At 42.3% G+C, this 23,884-nt stretch overlaps 1 protein-coding gene across 1 annotated transcript in view; it reads right to left on the minus strand.

Annotated features, from left to right (window-relative positions):
• Window positions 1-4,153: 4,153 nt before the first annotated feature.
• Window positions 4,154-23,884, minus strand: part of TOGARAM2 (TOG array regulator of axonemal microtubules 2) — a 71,928-nt gene continuing 52,197 nt past the window's right edge. The window contains exons 15-20 of the mRNA XM_063124162.1: window positions 22,932-23,049; window positions 22,076-22,179; window positions 21,156-21,354; window positions 18,260-18,476; window positions 9,014-9,100; window positions 4,154-4,657 (exon numbers count right to left, since the gene is read on the minus strand). Coding sequence (XP_062980232.1) covers window positions 4,401-4,657; window positions 9,014-9,100; window positions 18,260-18,476; window positions 21,156-21,354; window positions 22,076-22,179; window positions 22,932-23,049 — 982 coding nt within the window. The 3' untranslated portion in view covers window positions 4,154-4,400. The remainder of the gene's footprint in view (window positions 4,658-9,013; window positions 9,101-18,259; window positions 18,477-21,155; window positions 21,355-22,075; window positions 22,180-22,931; window positions 23,050-23,884) is intronic.

The raw sequence follows: 23,884 nt of genomic DNA on the forward strand, positions 1-23,884 counted from the left end.
CTTTTTTATTTCTGTGTTAGATATTTATCTATGTGGGAAGTTTTAAACCTGCTGCTAAGTTTAATTATCATCCCCCAACGGTGGGACGGCACGCTCTGCGTGAACAAGAAGAAGAGCTCAAAGATAACTTGTGCGAGGGGGTTGCTGGTTAGAGGGAAAACCAGGGAGAGGGATGTTTGTAACATTTTCCCCCGCACCCCCTCCTATGCACTGGCTACGCACTTACCCATTAATACCAGCTGGACACAAATATGGGTGTGTTTGAATCTTTTTCTCAGCTGGTATAAAAGGAATGGAAATAGGAGAAGGCACAGAGTGAGATGCTTGCTAGTATGGCAAATCTCTCTAAAAAAAAATTGCTTGGCATGTGGTTTGCCTCATCTTGAAACAATAATCTCTTGAAGTGTGATCCCATGCTGAGATAGTGTCCAAATACTTTCTAGCACTGTCAGGTTGTCAACCAAAGAGGAACAGTGCATGCACAAATCAAAACCTCTCCAAAAGTAAACTGGTATATAAACGAATCACGTGAACAGGATCTCAAGCAGGCACCCTTCACTTAAGAGACTGAGTGGACCCAAAGCTGACATTTCAAAGGATGTCCTGAAAACAATAAGAGAGTGTTTTATGCCTCCTGACCACTTTGAGCCAGTTCACATTGAGCATCTTTAAATGAGTGTTTTGTAGCACCCTCATGGATGTTCGCGGGTCATTTTGACAATGCCATCAGATGGGCAAGCCAGGTTTGTTTGTTTTTGAGAGCACCCACAACATTCTCTGAACTGTTTCAAAAAGTTTGATGACCCCTTGTGTAGTCTGAAGGTCTGTGGTGGTGGTGGTGGTGAGGAAGAATAAATGAAGCCTTGGAGAGACCAGTACAAGTGGGAGCAGACAATACAGCCCTGGATGGATGAAAAAGACATGCCCAGACACTACAGGTCCCCATAGATGTTCAGGCTGCACACATTGAATGTATCTGGTCACTTTAATATAGCTCCTCAAACTTTAACTGTATGATGACAAGGGAATTTCACCAGGTGCTGCATGCATACAAATGACACCTGCTGAAATTCCCCTTTCAATACAACTGTTAAAGATACAGGAGCCCTGTACTCCTTTCTATATAGTCACCCTAACTCCCTTTTGCCTTGGTTCAGAAAAAAAGCAAGTGAAATAGTGGCATAACTATGACAAATCCTCAAAGGAAGCCCAATTAATTTGGGCCATCCAAGGGTCTCTGAGCTTCCAGCCCCGCTGTGAATTCTTCTGTGTTCTGAATGTGAAAGCCTAGTATTGCTTGCTCTGGCTTGTGAAGGTCAAACTAGTGAGATTGAGTGGAAACTGGAATGCTCTGTTTGTCAATAGGGTAAGCCTAGTAGAGGCTGATGCAACCTGAGCAGTTTCAGAACTCTTGCCAACCAGCAACTGCCCTGACACTGACCTGTCTTTTTCTAGTAGTGCTAGGTTAGCGTGATCATGATTCATACCATCTTTGCCACATCGCATGCTGAAGTTTATGACACTATGTTAAATGTATGTTTCCATGAAGTAGTAACTTCTCTTGAGCAAGGAGCATAAAAAGAGTGGAAAATACTGAATGGGGTGCATGGGGGCAAGTTTTGAACTTTAACAAAAGCCCTCAGAAATTCATGGATTTATTATATGTTTAAATGGTGTGGCAAATGTGCACAGCATCTGGTTATTATGCACATTAGCTGTGAAATTGCCATTATGTCTAACACCCCCACACACACCTAATTGCAAACAGGCTATGCAGCTAAAACAGAGCTTCTGAGAAACAAGAGGGCAGGCCTGCCCAGAAGAGGGGGGCAGAGAGAGCAATTTGCCCAGGGGCCCCACACAGAGGAAGGGGGACGACAAGCATTTGTATGTGTGTGTGTGTATGCGGCAGCCCCCCCCCCCCAAAAAAAAACTTCCATTGTCCTGGGCCCCCGAATTCCTCTGGAAGGCCATGCAAGAGGGAGGTCTTAGCATGCTGAGGAGACCCCAAGCCTTGCAACAGTAGAAAAAATGTTTAGGAAAAAAAATACCCCAAATAGCCCAATGATGACTGAGCACATTCAGTGGTCACAGAATGCTGAAGATCTGTTCAAAGGGCTGGGGACAGAAAACAAGGGCTGGATCAACACCTTGTGTCAAATCGTTGCAATCCAATCATGGTAACAATATGGGCTCCATCACACCTACTTTTTTTTCCTGGTTTGCCTCTACAATTTCCACCTCCGTTTCATTAACGCGTCATGCTAATGGTCCCTTTCATGTGTGTTTGTGGTATTGCCACTGTAGCGGTAGAATCTCCTTTCGCTTGTTTGCTTTCCCACTACACTACACCCCTTCTGAAGATCAAATCAGTATTTTTGGAAGTCATTCAAGAGGTTAAAAATCTGCAGAATGTACTTGACCTAACAGACCAAAAAAAAGTGGGAAGGTCGTATATCTGAGAACCAAGTTTGAAGCTTTCGTTAAAGAATGTGGAGAGAAATCTGAACTGTGTAGGTACTGAGAAAACCACTATTGTAGTTGACTTTATGTCCCAAGTACGAATGGTTAAGATGTCAGCAATGAAGAACTTTGGAGAAGTTGTTAACAACACAGTGAATGGATCAACATCTGTTTGTTGTCTTCAACAGCTATTTGCAGATGTCAGTAAAGGAATGCGAGAGGATAAGAAAAGAATCTACCAGTGGTACAGTAGATCCGGATGTAATTGAAAACAATATACCAATACCTGTTCAGTTTGGTCCACACATGTCAAGAGTAGTCATAAAGGCTCATACTCTAACAGGAGATGATGAAATGAGCAAAATTGGGACAAAAGTTGGCGCTCTAAGTGCTGAACCAACAAAATATCTTATTGAATTTGGGGAAACATCATGGAAAAAATGACCATATAAGCTAAACATTCATATTACATGGCCTATTGTAGGGATAAAAGTTTGGGTGCCATTTTTAAAAATGGTGGAAGGACTGTCTTTCCATCAAAATTAATGCAATTGTTGATCTGCTCAACCCCAAAAACATATAGTTTGAAGCCAAAATCACATTTGTATGCTGATTTGTCGAGAAAATTAGACATTTCAATGCCATCTTGAAAAATGGTAGAAGGAGTACTCCGACAATTAAAAATAACATATACTTTGAACTCATTGACCCAGAAAACCTATAATTTGATACCAAACACAGGATAGTTACTTCTGTGATTGACAAAAACTAGTGACCTAAAGAAAATTGTCCACCATTTTAAAAATAGCCCTTTAAAAAGTTTCGCACAAGAATCAGAATGTCTACCCAAATTATTATGTTAATCCAACACCTCAAGATCACATATCAGCAGAGAAAATCTCTGGACCTCAAAAATTTTGCGGGGGGGGAAAGCCTTGGGGACAGGATTAAATTGTTTGTATGATGAGGCAGTCAATCCTGTGGGACATTTCCTGCAGTGCGTGTTTACCACCATAGAGGGAACTAGGCCTCAGAGATAACACACAGGTTATGAGATCTCCTGGGATATGAATCCTGCAGATCTCAGATTTCAGCACTAGGTACTGCCTTTATCCATGTTATTCTTAGCCCCCAGCATTTTATGAGGGCCAGCTCTTTAAAGAGACTATGGTAGTTTGAGCTGGCTATCTAATACATGAAACAGCAATCAAGTCACACAGCTGTTAGTGCAATAACTCTGTTCCTTTAGCTCCTGATTGCTCAAGCCTTGTACACATGTTGTCTCACAGAACTCAGTTACTAGTCAGGACAAGCTATGCCAGGCAAGCTGGCTACACCCTTCCCCACCCCCTAAAACTCCTGTCATGGCATCCCAGCCATAGTGGAGAAAGATGCAGAGCCTTTCCATCTCCAAAGATGTGCCTGTGCAAATAGGAAAAGTTCAGGCCAACACCACTAGATCACATGGATGCTCATGCAATCAACACCCTGTTGCTCTGGCAGACTACTGTGGTAGAATGCATCCACTATGTTACAATGATTGAAAGTTCACATCTGTCACCCTCCATCCTACTTTGACACATTATTTATTACATAAATAAATGCTCTTTTTATACATATAAGAATTACAATTATACATATTATTATTCTAATAACAATAATTATTATTTTAAAAGCTAAGTCTCTGTAGGTTAAATGTTGAGGAAATTAAGCATTAGAAAAATATGTGATTTAATTCTACAGCAAAATATATTATATACAATTTCCATAGTGGATTATTACTATAAGCTTTACACAGTACATTATTACACTTTAAAAACAACAAGAAGAAGATAATTAAATAATGGCAAGCTATGTATCATTGTCCGCCACTTCGATTCTGCCTTCTCTTGAAATGGCACACTGTAAATTGTCCCAGAGACAGTACTGGGTTCCCTTTACTGGAGTTCCATGTCTAGAAGGTCTTGGAAGTTTTTGATCACGTGTTGCGATTGGCTGGAGACGTATTCCTCCAGCTTGGGTCCCATTTGCTTCCGAAGGCTCTTGGCAAGCTTAGAAGCCACAGTTCTGACATTCCCGCTCTTTCCAGGCAACACCCCATTGCCGATCATGTTGCTCAGGAAGTACCAGAGAATCGGAAGGACGTGACGCTCAACGACCTGTGGTTTCCGTGGGTAGGCAGAAGCCACCAAAACTGCAAGGCAGAAGGACAGAGGATATTTTACCAATTCAAACAGTTGCTCGCTTTTGTGAACTTTTGAGGGACCTTCTGGAGAACTTGCCACTAACGATTCTCTATGCAGTTTTGTATGAGCTAATAATTAACATTGGGAGTTAAGAACAGCAGCAAAAACAAGTGCTGCTGCTATTGAATACAAAGGGGGTTCTAAGCAAGCTAGATGGAGCATAATTAGGTGGAGTGTAATTAGATAGACTGCAGCCTTTCTCAACCTGGGGCGCTCCAGATGTGTTGTACTACAACTCCCAGAATGCCCCAGCCAGCTGGGGCATTCTGGGAGATGCAGTCCAACACATCTGGAGCACCCCAGGTTGAGAACCACTGAGATAGAGCATAGGGATTGTCTCCTTCCATGTGTGCCTGACATTTTTAGCCATCCTTCTGTGGGAGCCCCATCAAAGGTCATATGGTGGGTGACTATCAAGAAGACTTTTTTTCCTGCTGTGGCATCCCAATTGTTGAATAAGCTTCCCAGAGCTTCTCTACATTAAGGAAAAATCCCACATCCTTACTGGGGTTCCGTCTTCTGGAGTCTTGCAGGTTTACAATGGGCACAATACACGTGCTTCCCCGCCTTCCCCTGCCCCCTGTTTTGCCCATTTCCTTTGTGGGCACATTCCATATGTTTCATTTATTCAGACAATAGAGGGTGCTGCTAGATTTCTACAATATTATGCAATTCTGGATTGACACCACCTTTCTGATGGCGTTTTTTTGGCAGGGTTTTTTGTTATTGCATTTTCAGCTATTTAAAAAATGGCAATATAAACCTAAAAATCAATGAAAGAGGCACCAGAGTTTGATGATGCCCTGAAAAAGAACTCCCGGGAGTGAGCAATCATGAGTTCACAATAAATGGCTCATGTAAAAATGCCCCCAGAGAGGCTCGCCTGGTCCCCACATTGGGCTCTTTTTGGTGTCAAGTGAAAACTTTTTTTATTTTCCCATGATTTATTTTATTTTATTTTTCAGTTTCTGTTTTAAATCTGGTACTGTATTTTAAATCTTTGCACTGCTGCTAGAGTCTATTTGGTGATTATTTTTATTTTTTTATATTGTAGTTTTAAACTTTTAAATTTTTATATTGTATTTCATCACCTTGTAATTGTGAACCGCTCAGAGAGCTTCAGCCATTGGGCAATACAGAAACATCATAAATAAATAAATAAATAAATAAATAAATAAATAAGTGTTATTACTCTGCTTGATTTATTAGCTAACCCATCATAAATTAACCCCTGTACAGCTAAAGCCTGTTCGTACTAGGAAGCTCCCTGGCAGAGGCCACAAAATTGGAAGGCAAAGCTGGCACTTCAGATAATTTCTAACAATCAAGAATGCCTTCATTTGTTAATTACATTGCAAGTATTCCCTAGATAAACAAGCACATGCAAGTAAAAGGGGGGAATCTAATAATTGACGCAGTGTACAATGAAATAGATAAAATAAGCTGCTATTCAGTCAAAACTAGGAGTGTTTCCAAACAAGGCTTTTATCATGCCATTGCTCTGCCTCTTTAATGGAATTGCACCCATTAAAGGGGAGGGGAGCGTTTGAGACATTGTCATCTTCCAAACTCATTACCCTCCTAGATTTTCCCACCACATTTGCCATCTTTTTTCCTACCATAGAAAATCCATCAAGGAGGCAATCTGTAGGCAACCTCTGCCTGGAAGTACTCTAGGTCTGTACATAATGTTTCCCTATTTTGATTTATAGGTCCCTTACTAGGTGCCGGATGTTACTTAAGTTGTGGTCCAAGAGTTTGTCATTTCTGCTATGAACTCACTAGGGGGTGTCTATATGCCCTGTATACTCCTTGGTGGCTGCGCAGTGATGCTGTGTAGTTTAGAGGACGGGACCACCAATTCGCACCCATCACAGGCTTTCCCACCTAAACTGCGCTCTTATAAAGTCACCGATTTGCCGCAACTTTATCATTTACACCAAGGTCACCACCATCTGTCAGTTGTGACTTTGCTTCGCATCGAGGCTGGGTGCATACTGGGGGCTGATGAAGACCCACGGTTGGTTGGTCGGGGGGACACGTGGGGAGGCCAGGCAGAAGGCAGGGGGTGGGCTCAATGAGTTGTACGGCCGCTGGAGCTGTCTGGAAAGCCCGTGTTGCCTCCTGCCGTGGGGATTTGTCGCTCTCACCCTACAGCTGCGATGCCATGGGGTTTGAAGGAAGGAGCAGCAAAGTGTTACCATCAAGACACCCCCTAGGTGGCCTTAAGCAATTTACTGTCTCTCAGCCTCAATACAGGGATAACAATGCTGGCCTGCCTCACAGGATTCTTGTAATTATTGAGATAATATGTAAAGTACTTTGTACACTCTAAACAGTGTACAAATACTAAATAATAATCTGAGCAGCATCCTGTGGGCCTTCCCCCCCCCCCAAGCTACAATGAACATCTGGCTTCTTGCTGATAATCATAATTGCATTGATAATGTGCCTGTGATCTGCTTTCATATATCACATTTTACAGAAGGAGTATTTTCAAGAAATAAAGTTATTGATGATTTATTCAAATTGCTGGAGGGATTGCATTTTACACCGACATTGATCAGGCTCTGAACACTCAAAATCAAAACTACAAATATCTAGCTGGCTGTTGATTTCAAAACCACTAAGTCAAAAGCAGTAGTAAGATTTTTGTCTAGTCCATGCAGACTAGAAAGGGGTGTTGCTTGTAAGCCAGCATATTTCAGGAGTAGTAAAATGAGGTGTCACTAAAATGAGTGGTAGTTGGACAAGAGCACATTACAATAACAATTCTACTATTGTTCCACTACCATTTATGTTTATTGCATAAAAGTGGAGGGAAGGAAAGAGAGAGAGAGAGAGAGTTCTTTGTAATGAAATGTCTTTGGTAAATTTGACTAAATGGAAGAGCTCATAAGTGGCTTTCATTCTTACAATCAAAGGCTTCAATGCTACATTTCCACAGGAAAAATATAGTTCTTCAATGTTGCTGGTTTTTAGTGACCTATGCCATGACAGATGGGTTGGTTATTTATTTCATGTATTGAGCTGTCTAAAATGGCCATATCAAATTCCCAGACTCCAACTCTAAAGGGTACACTATGGATCGAACTCCAGTGACACCAGTGACCTTTCGGTGACATCTGATGAGGCAGCAACAAGTGCAGCCGGTTTCCCTCTGCATGGTCAGTGGCTCATGAAAAATGATTCTAACAAGTTTTAGAGTCAAAGGTTAATTCAAAAATGAAAATGTCTGATCGAAAATTTACTGGAACTTTTGATATTGGAAGAGTTAGTTTCAGATTTGGGGGCCTTAATCTGATCTGGAGGTCACAATAAAATCATTTCACAATCATAGAATCATAGTAGAGTTGGAAGGGTCCTATAAGGTCATCAAGTCCAACCCCCTGCTCAATGCAGGAATCTGCCTTGAAGCATGTCCATCTGCCTCTTGAATGCCTCTAGTGTGGGAGAGACCACGACCTTCCTAGGTAACTGGTTCCATTGTCGTACTGCTCTAATCTGAGCTCACATCTAGTTTCAGAATGGGTGGGGTATGTGGGGTATGTGGTCACAATTTTTGCTTCCCTTGTCCAGTATTTAGAGCAGCTGTCCCAAACTTGGTGCCTGCCAGATGTTTTGGTCTACTACTCCCAGTATTCCTGACCATTAGCATGCTGGCTGGAGGAGCTGGGAGTTGAAGTCCAAACATCTGGAGAACACCAGCCTTGGGGAAAGTTGTGTTAGAGAGATTGTGGCAACTGGCTTTTAGGTTACTTTTAGTATGCTTTTAGGATGTTTTTTAACAGTGTATACTATGTTTTTAATTAGCATTTTATGTATTTTATGCTTGCTGCTGTTCCCTGCCTCAATCCAATTGGAGAGGTGGGTAAGAAATAAATTATTATTATTATTATTATTATTATTATTATTATTATTATTATTATTATTATTATTACTTTTCAAAGGCAAATGTAAGCTCCGTCACACCAGGGATTAACACGCTCATTTTGAGCCAGCCCTCATCTGAACTAGGCCAGAGTGTTGCTAAACGTTGAGCTCAAACACCAAAAGAGAAGTGTGGTGCACTCTTGCACCAACAGGTCAGAGCGGCTCCTGAAAGTTTGCTGGCTTTTATACGTTAAAAGAAAAATAAGTAGCAGCCCTCACTTCCACTTTGAAAAGGTGTAAATAAGAATATAAGAGCCTGTAGTGTGAAGACAGAAGCTCTTTGCCTCCTGCTGTTATCTGAGCTACTGCTTTGACCATTTGGACGAAACTCTAGTCATAACCATGTTTGTTGAACTTGGTTTTTTTTTTACCTGACAAGCGGTCTGTGATATCCTGCAGAGCTCGGCCACTGATGAAACGCACCCTGCTGGCAAAAGTTTGAAGCAGCAGAAGATTATCTAAAAGGAACAGAAACATGTTATTCGGAAATTATTATAAACCAAAGCGGAAAGGGTAGAGGCAGCATAGGGTGTGTGGGGTGGGAGTGTGGAATTAGCTTTGGCACATAGAAGATAATTTAAGACTGATTTTTTAAAAAGCATTAATTGAGAAGATTTCATTTCCCACATGATTGTTCACACATGCATGTACAGCCCATCAGTAGTGTATACTTGTACCTAAATGTGTGAATTGAGCCCCCTGAAAGGCATTGGAGGTAATATGATTTGGGGGTGGGTGGGTTTGATATTGGATGAGTGATGGCATACTTGCACATACAAATCATGTTACAGTCATAGTGGTGAACCTCACCCTGCACCCTTTTGCTTGCATATAACTTATCCTGCCACAAATTGGTGCATCGTTTTCCCTTACTGGACAAGGTTTCCATTTCCCCAGTGCATCCACCTTAACTCAGGTCCGCCATTTGTCACCTTGCTATAAACTACACCACAGAACAGGCATTGTTCAAAAGGCAAACTATTTTATGAGCTTGAAAAATAATAATTAATGACTCATAGACAAACAATTATTTTCCAGAGGAAAAATACAGAACTCTATGCCTCTGTGTCTGTCGTGGTACCATGAACTAACCAGTTCATTGGAGGGTCTCACCCTCTCCATCTTGAGGAGCCAGTGGAAGAAACCAGAAGCCTGGAGGGACTGGGAATGGATGGCTGAGTATGGGGAGATGTCATAGAGGTATATAAAATGATGCATGGCACGAAAAAAGTGGATAGGGGGAGGTTTTTCTCCCTGTCCCATAATACTAGTACTTTTCATCCCATAAAGCTGAATGGTGGGATATTCAGGACAGATAACAGGAAGTGCTTCTTCACACAGTGCATAGCTGAGCTATGGTATTCGCTACCACAATATGTAGTGATGGCCACTAATTTGGATGGCTTCAAAAGGGGGATTAGACACATTCACGGAGGATAAGGCTATCAACACCTACTAGTCATGATTGGAGGCAGTATGCCCCTGTATACCAGTTTTCTTGGGAAGACATCTTTGCCTCACAAGTGCCACACAGAAGGGGAGAGGAAAGGATGTGGAGGGAAAGCTCCCATAGTGGAGAAGGACAGCGGCAATGGTGAGAATGAAGGAAGTTGTGGGATGTATCTCCAGACAAGCTTAATGTGTGCCACACAAGAGATATTTCCTGTTTAATCCTGAGGTGTTGGTTTGTGCATGGGGGAAAATGGAAATGGAGCTCTCATTGCGGCAGGAAAAAGGGATGCTGTGTGGACTGCGCACTGGTACATTCAATTCCCAGCTTTCGAAAGCGAACATGAAATGCAACCAGTGCAGACACATGCTTAGTTAAGGGAACTGCATGTCTACTGCACTTGTGCCTTGCCATCTACTCCAACCCTCCATTTACAAATGCAGCCTTTAACTAAACAAACAGTGCTTAAATAGTTGACAGCAGTTTCCCAGAATTTCCAGATGTTATCGGTTCTGAGAAACGCAAGGCCAATGGATAAAAGGACAGCTATCTCATCCTGAGTCAACCCACTTGTCCGCTGAGCTAAGGATGGTTTATTCTGACCGGCACCAGTAGCTTTCCAAGGTCTTTCAGGCCGAGCATTTTTACCAGCCCTTCTACCTGAGCACTGTTTCTTAAAACATGCATCTTAAAACAGATGCACCAAAGTTTCTTAAAACATGCAAAGCATCTGTAGTGCACCACTCATGGCTCATTCTTGCCACAGCACCGTCTTGGTTACTGCATTGGTGTGTCAAGATGGGTCAAGCAAAGGCACACAAGAGTGGTCATGTGTGGCGTTGCCCCAAGATGATGGAACTCCCTTCCCCCAGATAATTATCCTAGTCATTGGACCATCTTTTGACATTACCATAAGGCAGTTTCTATTTTTAATATCCAGAATTAAGCTTTTAATGTGAATGAGTTTTTAGGATGTGTTTTGTTGCATCTGATTCTATTGAATATATAGCTTGCATACTGTTTTTGTGACACATCCCAAGCCCTAATGGTGGAGTGGAATGATACTGTAAATAAATACAAATTAAAATATAATCTAGACTGGAAGGGCATTTAGCTTGGGTTTTGTTTTTTTAAGTGTCTTGACCCAAAGCAGTGCATGCAACTAAGAATCAACTACAGCTAAGCAGAGAAAACAGAGAACCAAAAATCCATTTTCTGTTTGACACACTCTGTTTTCTGATGGTGATGATGTGTGCATTGAGCCAGACAACATTGTTATTTCAATGATGAATGAGAAGAATAACTGCTTGCTTCAGCAGGATGAACAATTGCTTTGAAATGCTAATGTAAGAAGTAGAGGAGCAGTGCATGGTATTAATTATTGACAATCATTCCCTTATTAGTATCCATAAAGATTTTAGTTCACCTTTTAAAACTGCCTTTGAACATTCATTTTAAAGCAAGCACAGTACACGTGTACTTCTCTCTTCTCTGTCAGCCTGAGATGTGCTGTGCATTTTGAAACATCTGTTATCCGTGAAAGCGCCCAAATAAGCAACCGATAGGAGTTTAACTTCAGAGGTGCTTTCAGAGGTGAAGAAAGGCGATGCGTGATGTATGACAACAAAGCTTTCCTTTATCTGCCTCAACCTGGCCTGATAAATGATAGATCAGTTACCAGATGAGAAGCTCAGCTTTTTTAAAAGACAGCATAAAAACCTGTCCCTCTGGATTCATCTTGTCATTTTATCTACAGAAGCAATGACCTTTTTGGAAGTGCAAACCTGATAGGGTATCCTACAATGTATTACTAATGTTCATGATTATTTTGAGCCCTCTTTATTGCATACACTGACAGAGGTATGAAAAGTTTTGGATGCCATAACATGAGTTACAAAGTTACATTCAATCCTACAGATTCACACAGATCAGGGGAGCAAAACCTCTTTCAGCCCAAAGGCCAAATACAATTTCAGAAAAGCTCTGGGGGGGAACATTCCAGTGGTGGGTGAAGCAGAAGGCAAAAATGGCTGAGGCCAAAATACTAAAAATATCAGGAGGTTTTAGCTTAAAACTTGGAGTGTCTCTACATTAAAGGAAATTGTGTTGTTCACCCAGGGCTTTTGTGCTTCAGGTACTTTGGCATGATTGTTATGGGCTGAATTTCAGGGGAGGGGAGGGGTAACAAGGGGTTTGATTTGAATACTTCTCCTCTGTCTGGTTCCATTGAGTTCTAATGAGACAGTGCCATCTAGTGTCAGAAGATCCTGCTGTTTGCTGGCTATTACCACTTTAAAAGTGATTTTTAAATCCCAGGATTTCCACAGGATTCAGTGGGAGATGTCTGGGTTGTTGACAATGTTATGAAATCAACCCAAAAAATTCTGTGAGTGACCAATCACAAATGTGCAACAAATTGCTCATTTAGGGGAGCCCTAAGCCACACTAGAGGCATTTAAAAAAAATAGGGGGGAAAACTTCACAATTGGTGGTTGTGTGAAAGTGGTGTGGACTTCTGGGGAATCCAGAGGAGCAGATTGGGCCCCCTAAATGGTCTTATTTGATCACCAGGCCTGACGTTCTGCAACCTTGACATAAATGAATTTATCATCCAAGCAAAGGATCAAGCGCTTTTCAGACATGTCATTTTTCCTGCATGGAAAATATCATCAAGTAAGAAAGGGGATGCATATTGTAATGGAGCACAACTCCAGATAGGAGAATGCATGTATTGTAATGTTACTACACATGAGACTTTTCATCTTAGAAAAAAAGGGACAGTAAGGCGGACATGTTAGAGGTGTACAACATTATTCCTGGTGTGGAGAAAGTGGATAGGAAGACATTTTTCTCCCTCTCTCATAACGCTAGAATTCAGGGTCATCCCATGAAACTGGTGGGAGATTCAGGACAGAGAAAAGGAAGGACTTCTTCACACAGTGCACAGTTAAACTATGGGGTTCATTACCATAAGCTCTAGTGATGGCCACCAGCTTGGATGGCTTTAAAGGGAGAGTAGACAAAGTCATGGAAGAGAAGGCTATCAATGGCTATTAATCATGGTGGCTATAAATTGACTCCAGAATGCGAGACAATAGGCCAGTTGCTGGGGAGCATGAGGGGGAAGGTGCTGTTGCACTCATGTTCTGCTTGTGGGTTTCTCATAGGCATCTGGTTGGCCACTGTGGGAAGAGAGTGCTGAACTCTGAACTGGGTAGGCCTTTGGTGTGATCCAGCATGGCTCTTATTTTCTTAATGCACAAAATGTGGCAGTACAATGACTTAAACCACATCTATAAACCCATTTTTTTTAAAAAAAAAAACCTTGTCATTCCGTTATTAATGTGTCAAAATCTGTCCTATAAAAACTCAGAACTTGACATTTTCAGAGTGTGTGAGCATTCCACAACAGTAGGACATGGAAAATTAAGAAATACATTCACATATGGTCCTTCCATGGAGGGTGGGTCCTAAAGCATCTATAACGGCCAGCTAACTAGTTAGTAATCCCAGTCAGGAAAGAGAAACAACTTCACTCCAGACTCAGAACTTGCAGAAAAAAACTAAAATCCAGAATCTCAATGGTCCTGATCCATAGAAAGTTCAAAACAAGTCCTTTAACTAAAGTGGGAAATGTAAATCAGGACTATCTCTGAACAAGAGGCACAATGTCCAATGCCAAAGAACTGAAGAGTCTCAATGGTGCAAGCAAGTGAAACAAACTATATTCTACAGGGGAACATCTCCATCCACTCTTAGATGATCAGAACTGGAAGTAAATTCACTTCTGTCCCCAAATGCAGTAGTCATACTCTTTAACACAGGCAGTTTGTCCTTAGAAATATTAGAGTGTCCAAACACTAGTAAACCTACTAGGATGCCTGCATATTAGCTCCAACTTCAGTCCTGATTCTTGAACACCCCCATGTCTGGCTTATTCACCCAGTGCTGTATTTCCACTGCTGACATAAATCCACGTGCCATGGGATTTACAGCAGTCCTTGGTTATGTAGTTATTGGCAACCCACAATTTCTGCCTACGGAGAACAACGTTTGGAACAAGCCGTCATTTAGACCTGGATTTATGCTTGTTTGTTCTTCAGAAATGAGCTCAGTAAACCATAAATTTCCTTTGAAAAAGAGGAATGCAGTTTGGAGGTATTTATGGACTAGAGACAGGAGAAAGAGCTAGCTGGAACTCATAACTTAGGGCTTCCATGGAGCCAGATCAGAAGAAGCTTATTTGGGGAAATGTCCCCCACATCAAGAGCAAACTAATTCACAAGATAAACCCAAAGAAAGCTCCCAGAATAAAATATTTTTTGAGATGGATACAAATGACAAAGAGGATACTTTGTAGACACCAAAGGCTACATGGAGTGTGGAGAATTGATCTTCTATAGCATCTAGCCACATGGTAAAAGTAATTTCTAGTACATCCCTTAATCTCCTCATGTGGCCGGACTATGGACAATTGCCCTGCCACATTTTTTGCACATGCTTGTTTGTGGCGAGTTTACAGTATTCAGCTCTAATGCTAAACCCAAGAGAAGACATACTACACAGCTGTATCACTGTTACAAAACAGAACAAAAATGAATTGACAACATAATATTGTTTCGTGACGATATCAACAGAAATTGACTATTTCAGTAGATTTTTTTTTTTTTTTTTGTATTTTCTACATTCAATACACTTTGGAAAGATTTTCCAGGATGTAGCAACTCTCAATCTGAGCCCATGCAGTGCATTTACAAGACTGGTTCAACACACCAAAAGCCACCGATAAAGTCAATCTGAATTGACTTTGCTACATAAATAAAATAGTGGTATGAATTACTGCTAAGAGCCAAACCAAAAGCAGGGGCACCCCTCTGAAGGGAGCCACTTCAAGTGGTACCATTTTAGGGAGGGGGAGGGGAAAGCAACCCACCCACCCACTCACCCCGTGATATTGGCTTCATTGGCTTTTGCGGTTCGTGTGTGTGTGCGTGGGATAGAAATCTGGCCATGTGCCTGGAAGAGAGGATATGGGGCCAAGAGGATATGGGGACCTGAGGGGACCCAATTAGTGTGGTTATGGGTCAAGGAAGATTTGGCTAGGTGTGGCCATTGTGGGGAAATCCAACCCTTTAGGGGCTCAACAGTTTTCCCTGGAGTCCCCGACTTAGCTTGCATTTGTGAGCCAAGCTGCGGGCTTTTTCGCAGACTGGAATCTGGGAAATTTGCACAAATTAAGCATATTGCAGCCATAATTTGAGCAATTTAAGCAAATTACATCTGAAATTGTGTAAATTATGCAAATTATAGCTGCAATTTGTGTAAATGTCTATTTGGGGGTGGGGGGGTTAGAATGGAAATCCATGTGCTGGCCCAGCTCATACTGATTGCGACACACCAGGGCCTAGGTTAGCAAGTTGGAGTCCAGGGGGTCGAGGTGCCAAAATCTCGGTGAACTTCACCCCCTAGACAGATTCCTCTGACATCTCTCAATATGGCATTGGGAGGAGGGCTAGCCAGGTTATGGGAACACAGCCCAGACAGTTAACAGTTGTGCCATGTTCTGGCCCTCCTTTCCATCTGCAAGTCTGGTTTTTGCCCTATCAGCCTGCCTTCAGGTCTCCAGATGCTGCTCTTAAATGACAGATTGGTTTAAAATAAGACCTCCCTCATCCATGATTTAATAGTGGATGAGGCGGCCAATCTGGCATGCATAACTGAGACTTGGGTGAGTGAGCGAGGAGGAGTCATTCTCTCCCAGCTCTGCCCACTGGAGTACTTGGTTCAGCATCAGGGTAGGCTTGAGGACCAGGGAGGTGGGCGTTGCTGTGGTCTATAGGAATTCCATCTCCTTCTTCAGGCTTCTGTTCCATCTCACTTCTGGTCTGGAGTCCTTGCACCTTGTGTTGGGTTAGTGGGACAGATTGGAGATTCTGTGTTGCCCACCTCACTGATCAATAGTCTCCCTATTTGAGCTGACAGAGGTGGTCTCACGTGTTGTTGCGATGAGGTCCCCCAGTGTTGGTTCTGGGGGATGTCAACATTCATGCTTATTTAGGGTGGCTTAGAACTTCATGGACTCCATGACAACCATTGTCTAGAATCAGTATGTACGTCTGAATGGATGAATTCTAATGCATGTATAGATCTGCCCTCCTCTGCAAAGCTGATTTTAAAGCACCCAACTTCTATTTAAAATCAATAATTTCTGAACATCCCGCCAAGACTGATACATAAATCTCTCCATTTGTACTGAACACAGGTCACTGAGGATACATTTTCACTGCACTGTTTCAGCTTTTAATGAGATGTTATCCCCTGCCAACCTCCAACGCTTTCCCCTAGTGACCCTCGCTACAAAGGCCATCTCTCATTTCAGATCCAAGTTTGCCTCCATTCCACATACATAACATTTCTGTTCTTATAAGAATTTAAAACAGGTGAAAGGCGACAGATTTACAACCCAGAGACAGGTTTGATTCAGAAAAGTAGAATCAAAGTAATGCTGCGAAGAAAAAGAAGAAGAAGAAGAAGAAGAAGAAGAAGAAGAAGAAGAAGAAGAAGAAGAAGAAGAAGCCAGCATATCACTCTTAATTCATAAAAGATAATAGACATAAAAAGACTGCAATCTTAAACTCACTGACCTTTGAGAAGTCATACTGAAATCAGTGGAAAAGAAGTATCCTCCCCATCCCCATTAACCTCCTTAAACCAGAGTGCAGATAATATAAGAACGTTGGGCATGTACTAAGCCTCAGTTAAAAATCTGTGAAGATTAGATCCTCCAAGCAGGGTTGAACATCAAGGCTCGGCATAGTCAGGCACCTGCTGAGGACACACATTGCAGTAGGAGGTCCTCAGCAACCTGCTTGTTCACCTGTAACCTGCTTGTTCACCTGCCTCTAGCTCTGGCCCAGGCCCAGGTGTGAAAGAGGAGCAGTAGATGCCACTGCCTGCTTGCTCATTTCTCCTCTGTTGGTAATAAAGAGGAGGAGGAGGAGGAAAAGGAGAAGACAACAATGATGGTGAGCAGGTAGACTCACTGAGTGAGAGGGGCCTATTGAAGGACATTGGGTGTGGGCACCCAAGGGCCCTCCAAACCTGGAAGCAGCACTGCCCCCAAGTTCCACTGCCTCCAGCTGTAGTCGTATTTTCTTGATGATAATTTTAATAAAACTTTGCAGGGGGGTAGGGAATGGACCCCACCATCTGTTAAAGATACAGAAATTCTGCAGCCGTATTATGTATGAACATAAGAACATAAGAAGAGCCCTGCTGGATCAGACCAAGGGTCCGTCTAGTCCAGCATTCCATTCACACACTGGCCAACCAGGAATGCACAAGCAAGACACGGGCACAACAGCACCCTCCTGGCCATGTTCCCCGGCAACTGGTGTACATAGGCTTACTGCCTCTGATACTGGAGGTAGCAAGTACTTCCTTTTATCTGCCCTGAATCTCCCACCAACCAGCTTCATGGGATGACCCCAGGTTCTAGTATTTTGAGAGAGGGAAAAAAATGTCTCCCTGTTCACTTTCTCCACACCATGCATAATTTTGTACACCTCTTTCATGCCTCCCCTTAGCCTCCTTTTTTCAAAGCTAAACAATCCCAGTTAGTGTAACCTTCCCTCATAGGGGAGATGTTCCAGCCCCTTTAGTTGTCCTTTAATGCATTTTCCCAGCTCTACAATATCTTTTTTTTTTAGGTGTGGTAATCAGAACTGTACTCAATATTCTAACTTTGGTCGCACCATAGATTTGTATCCAAGGTGGTAGTAGATATGTATGCTGTGTGTCCCAGCATCTTGGACATAGCAGCCCATACTTACAACTACCACTGTTAGGGTGGTAGTTAATCAAATGACCGCTTCCCCTTAATGGCACATGGGACACAGAGAAAAGTTAATTGTGTGTGGCAGATAAGGGAAATGGCTAGTCTTGGCCTATCCCCAGTTCTAGGATGAAATTTCATTATCAGAGAAAAGCTATTTTTAAATGTTTAACTCTAGGCTTAGAAATGTCTAACGAACAGCTTCACAAGAGAGCATTCTATGGAGGTGTATATAAGGTTCGGCCTTTAATGGATTCTAGTGAGTTAAAAGGCGTGGTATAAAAGTACACTAAATAAATACGTAAATAAAGGCAGAGAGGAAATAGCTTTTACCTAGATGAATGATCATGGTGTCTAGCACCTTCACTGCTGCATTGTAAATCCCAGAATTCTTTGAGTTTAGGTTGTCTGAGACTACAGTCACCACAGAGACCAGGACTGGATTTAAGCCATCTTTAAGCACTGGGATCATGGAGAAGACCGATTCTAATGCGTACTGATTCACTTTCTTGTTGGAGTCCTGAAGTCTCAGGGTAAAAGCATCAAAGATCTGTTGATATGGGGGGAAAAGAACAAGTACATCCTATTATGAATAGTGTACTATTTTCTGTTCACAGAAACAAGGGGACAGAGACACTTTCTAAACAGTTATGAACCTATTTATGAAGACATTTTGATATAGTGCTTTCATAGTATAAAGAACTCTTTTGCATTTACCACCATTTCTCAATGTATAGTAGTGAGAGATAATTCCCAACAAACCAAATAAGAAAACTAGGAATAATTTTAATATTGCTCCATGAGGTAGGATAATATCTTCGTCTAGTTTTTGCAAAACAGGTCACAGGTTTTACAAGAGATAGCTCTGTGACGTGAATAATCAAGTTGGGATCACCAATACAATATCCACTATAGTTAAACAGGAGCAAGGATTTGTCATTTGGGTTCCTGATAGGATGGTGTGTGTTTTTACTGGTGTTTCTCTGAAAGCATCCAGTGTTCATTGTTTCTTTATTTCTTTATTACATTTTTATACCACCCAATAGCTGAAGCTCCCTCGGCAGTTCACAAAAATTAAAACCATTAAAAGTATAAAACAGTATAAAAACATGATATAAAATACAATATAAAAGCACAACTAGGATAAAATGTGCAGAAATACAAATTTAAAACAGCAAAGTTAAAATTAAATTTATAGACTGTTAAAACGCTGAGAGAATAAAAAGGTCTTCACCTGGTGATTGAAAGAATATAGTGTAGGTGCCAGGTGAACCTCTTTAGGGAGCTCATTCCACAGCTGGGGTGCCACATCAGAGAAGGCCCTCCTCCTGGTAGCCACCTGCCTTACTTCCTTTGGCAGGGGCTCACGGAAAAGGACCCCGAGGATGACCTTAGGTCCGGGCAGTATGGGAGGAGGCGTTCCTTCAGATAGCCTGGCCCCAAGCCATTTAGGGCTTTAAATGTTACCAGCACTTTGAATCAGGCCCAGATATGGGCAGGATCTACACTTCTGCTTTAAAGTGCTTTAAAGCACTTTATAACAGTTTTAACAACTGTTGGGGCTCAGGACACACTCCATATACAGTTGTCAAAACTGTTATAAAGCGCTTTAAAGCAGTAATGTAGATCCGGCCCTGGACTGACAGCCAGTGAAGTTGGAAAAGGACTGGCATGATGTGGTCTCACTGGCCAGTCCCTGTTAGTAAACGTGCTGCTCTGTTTTGTACCAGTTGAAGTTTTCAGACCGTTTTCAAAGGCAGCCCTATATATAGTCTCTTCTCTAGACCTCTTGTCAAGTATACTCCACTCATGGAAAACTGGGATTCCTATTTCTTGCTGTTCATAGGGAGAAAAGGGCACAGGTGCAACAACTTGTGGCCTCACGGCTGTAAAGCCCCCAGTCTCAAAGGCTTCCAAGATTCCAATGCTCTGCGGGGCTGAAGCAGAGAGTTGCAGAGGCAATCTCTGAGGTTCAACAGACGAGTGTTTTATCGAACACTCACTGCTGTCCACTTATGGATGTGCGTGTGTCCTTCAGACGTCGACGTTGTCCGCCTCCTGTGCACCTCCTGCTCCTTCCACTCATAGACCCCTTTTAATCCAACTTTTTTTAAAAAGTGAATGTGTCGCGATCTCCTGCTGTGTACAGGAAAAGTGGTGTGATAAAAATGGCCCCTGAATGAGCCACATGGTCTTTGTTTACTTCCTCTTTCTCATCTGGGCAGAAAGAGGAAGTAATAAGGGACAAAAGTGGGGTCAGAGAAGCAATGGTAAGGAAACGTGATTTCCTCCTGTGTGATGACACTCTTTATGTCCCCTTCCTCTGATCTTTGCTTTTTTCACTATACGGGCTTTTCAGCCCATCTAGCAAGGGCACTTCAGAAGGAAGGGGGCTGGAGGAGGCTCAGGATAAATCATACCATGACTTCTCTGGTCTCCTCCTGTCCCCCCCCCACTCACTGGCACACACCACTTTCCCCTCTCCCAGGTCAGTTTTCTGACCTTGTAGAAGCATCTAGTACAGTTCTCTTCACTCCAGCTGCGACGAGGTGGGAGAGGGAGGTTGGCTCTCCTACTCCCCCCCTTCCAAGGTCAGAGCACTGACTCCAACCTTTACAGGGTTCAGAGGAGGACAAAGGGGATGATCAGGCATCAGGAAACAAAACCCTATGAGGAGAGACTGAAAGAAGTGGGCATGTTCAGCTGGGAGAAGAGAAAACTGAGGGGAGACATGATAGCACTCTTCAAATACTTGAAAGGTTGTCACACAGAGGAGGGCCAGGATTGTTTCTAGATCATACCAGAGTGCAGGATGTGGAATAATGGGCTCAAATTACAGGAAGCCAGATTCCGGCTGGCCATCAGGAAAAACTTCCTGACTGTTAGAGCAGTACGACAATGGAACCAATGCCCTCAGGAGGTTGTGGGCTCTCCCACACTAGAGGCATTCAAGAGGCAGCTGGACAACCATCCATCAGGGATGCTTTAAGGTGGATTCCTGCATTGAGCAGGGGTTGGACTTGATGGCTTTATAGGCCCCTTCCACTATTCTATGATTCTATGAACCTTGGAGAGAGAAATCTGAGCCATCCTATGATCCATGGGACACTTGTCTAAGGACCATAGGATGGCTCTCTAAATTAATTAAACTTGGTAAGACTCAGGGTAGTTGTGTGAATGGGTGACCTGTGTTAAGGGCACTGGCATTCAAGTGGGTCTTAGGATCTACCTGAATGATATTTGATGAGACAAGCTGAGGATTGTTCTTGCAGTGCTCGGTTAGCAAAGTTACTCCCTCCATTCGTATCTGAAATTCCTTGGCCATCAGCAATTTGTTCAGCTCCCTGAGCTGCTCCATCACTTCAAGGCTGCGAAGGGATGAGCGGCGGATCATGGGCTGTGGCACGGCCAGGGCGTCAGAGATAGACCTGGTATTGAGAATTAGAGACATTCAGTATCAAGATAAAAAAACACACACAAATGACCATGAGTAGCACATCCAGTTTATAAATGTTTATAGTTTCAATTTTAAAACAACAACAACTAAAACATTTTTATAGCTTTAACATTTTTTAACATATAGGTATATAAACAGATTTTAAAATGTGAAGCATTTTGGTATAAAATGCCTACTTCAGTCACAAACAACAGTAAGTTACAATACCACTTGTAAGCTGAGCCAGAACCAAACCGGAACAGGCCAAACCTCAACGAGGGAAACATGGGTTCACAATCAACACTTGTATTCTACAGCCAATCAAGCCACATTAATAAACATCATGGCTTGTTTCATCTCATCCTGATATCGACATAAAGGACGGTAGGAGGATGTTAGGAAGGTAGAAGGCTTATGAAGAAAGGGACCAGGAATCAAGAGAATGGGCGGGACTGTTTCCAAGTAATTTTCAGCAAACGTAAGTTTTGTAAGGGGAGGGATTGAAAGAAGAAAGCGAATACGACGTGTTAAAAAGACAATTACAGCAAAAAGGAACAAGCTCTTCCCTTGACTATAGCCACACAGCATGCTGGGTAAAGTCCAGCAGCCCACATGAAATGGCCAACTGGGCTTTTTTTAAAAGTTTACTTTATTCTGTACCCAAACATGTGATCTCTATCACAGATAAAAGGAGAGAATGTGATGCTCCATACCCTTCATCTGAAGGCAGGCTGTCCAGTGAGGTTGTCAAGCTGCTGTTCTTTGACCCTCTATGGCTTTTGGCAGAAGGAGCTTGGGATACCTGGTCTTCTGTCCCCTGTGCAGGTAAACAGATAAGGATGTTAACAATGGCAGGGAAATCCACATGTTTCACAAAGGACAAAACGCAGCATTTTCATAGTATGTCAACATTTTCTGTAACGTTTGTAAAGGAGACATATATTTTAACCTATAAAGCCAGGCTCAGGAGCCTGACACCTGGCAGAGCTCCTCTCCCAACCTGAACCTACCCAGACGCTATGATCAACACCTCAGGCCTTCCTCCAAGTGCCACCTCCAAGGAAAGCTCAAAAGGTGGAAACAAGAGAGAAGTCCTTCTCAGTGGTGGCCCCCTGATTATGGAAGATCTCCCCACTGAGGCCCGCCTGGCACCAACACTGTCATCTTTTCAGCTCAGGTTAAGACTGCCCTCTACTCTCAGGCTTTCAGTGGCATAAGATGGGCCATTTATGCCAGCTGTCTTGAATAGGTCTAATAATTAAAGTGTTTATTGAAATTGTTTTAACGGTTTTAAATTGTGTATGTTAATTTCTTTAGACTATGTTTTATTATTATAATATTATATCTCTGGTTTGTAATTTTTTGTGAATTCTTGTAAACCGCCCAGAGAGCTTCAGCTATTAGGAGATATAGAAATGTAATGAAATGAAAATATAAATAAATAAATAAAATACACAAACATGATGCGCATTTTCACATCCCACAGAATGAAATAAGACTGCATTTGAACTTCTGATTCCACTTTTAATCCAAATATTTCTGAGATATTTTTTGCACCTCCATACTTACTTTCTGCCTAATCGCAGCCATGACATCATGCAAGTCACGTGATGGCAGACACTGCTTCAAGTACCCATCAAATTTTGAATGGGACATAAGTATGTTCAGCATCTTCCGTCCATAAAACCTAATATAGGAAGAGAAAACTTAATTATTGAGAACAATTGACAGCAAAATTTCATCTTCATTCCAAAAGTACCATTTGGTTAGTTAAAATGCTATTTTGATGGCCACCAACTTGTACAGCTTTAAAAGGGGGTTAGACGCATTCATGGACAATAAGGCTATCTATGGCTACTAGTCATGATGGCTATATATTACCTCCAATCTCAGAGGCAGTATGCCTCTGTATACCAGTTGCTGGGGAACATAAGCAGTAGTGCTCTTGCATTCAGATCCTACTTGAGGGCTTCCCAGGGGTGCCTGGTTGGCCACTGTGTGAAGAAAATGCTGAACGAGATTGGCCTTTGGTCTGATCCAGCACAGCTCTTATGTTGTATTTGTATATCTTTTTTATATGCCTGAATATATGTTTTGTCTTCCAAACTAAGACTTACATTCTTTGTTTTTAACTAGCAATTTATTTAAAAAATGTAAGAACATAACAACTGCCATGCTGGATGAGACCGAGAGTCCATCTAGTCCAGCACTCTGTTCACACAGTGGCCAACCAGCCATCGGACACGGACCAACAAAGCAGGACATGGTGCAACAGCACCCTCCCACCCATGTTCCCCAGCAACTGGTGCACACAGGCTTACTGCCTCGGTTACTGGAGGTAGCACCTATCCATCAGGGCTAGTATCCATTGATAGCCTTCTCTTCCAAGAATTTATCCAAGCCCCTTTTAAAGCCATCCAAATTGATGGCCATCACTACACCTTGTGGCAGTGAATTCCGTAACATCTTGTGTTAGTGAATTTGGGAACATTATGTCAGCAACATGTAAGGGGGGGATGCTC

The sequence above is a fragment of the Elgaria multicarinata genome, chromosome 4 (assembly GCF_023053635.1).
Source record: "Elgaria multicarinata webbii isolate HBS135686 ecotype San Diego chromosome 4, rElgMul1.1.pri, whole genome shotgun sequence".
Classification (NCBI taxonomy): Eukaryota; Metazoa; Chordata; class Lepidosauria; order Squamata; family Anguidae; genus Elgaria; species Elgaria multicarinata.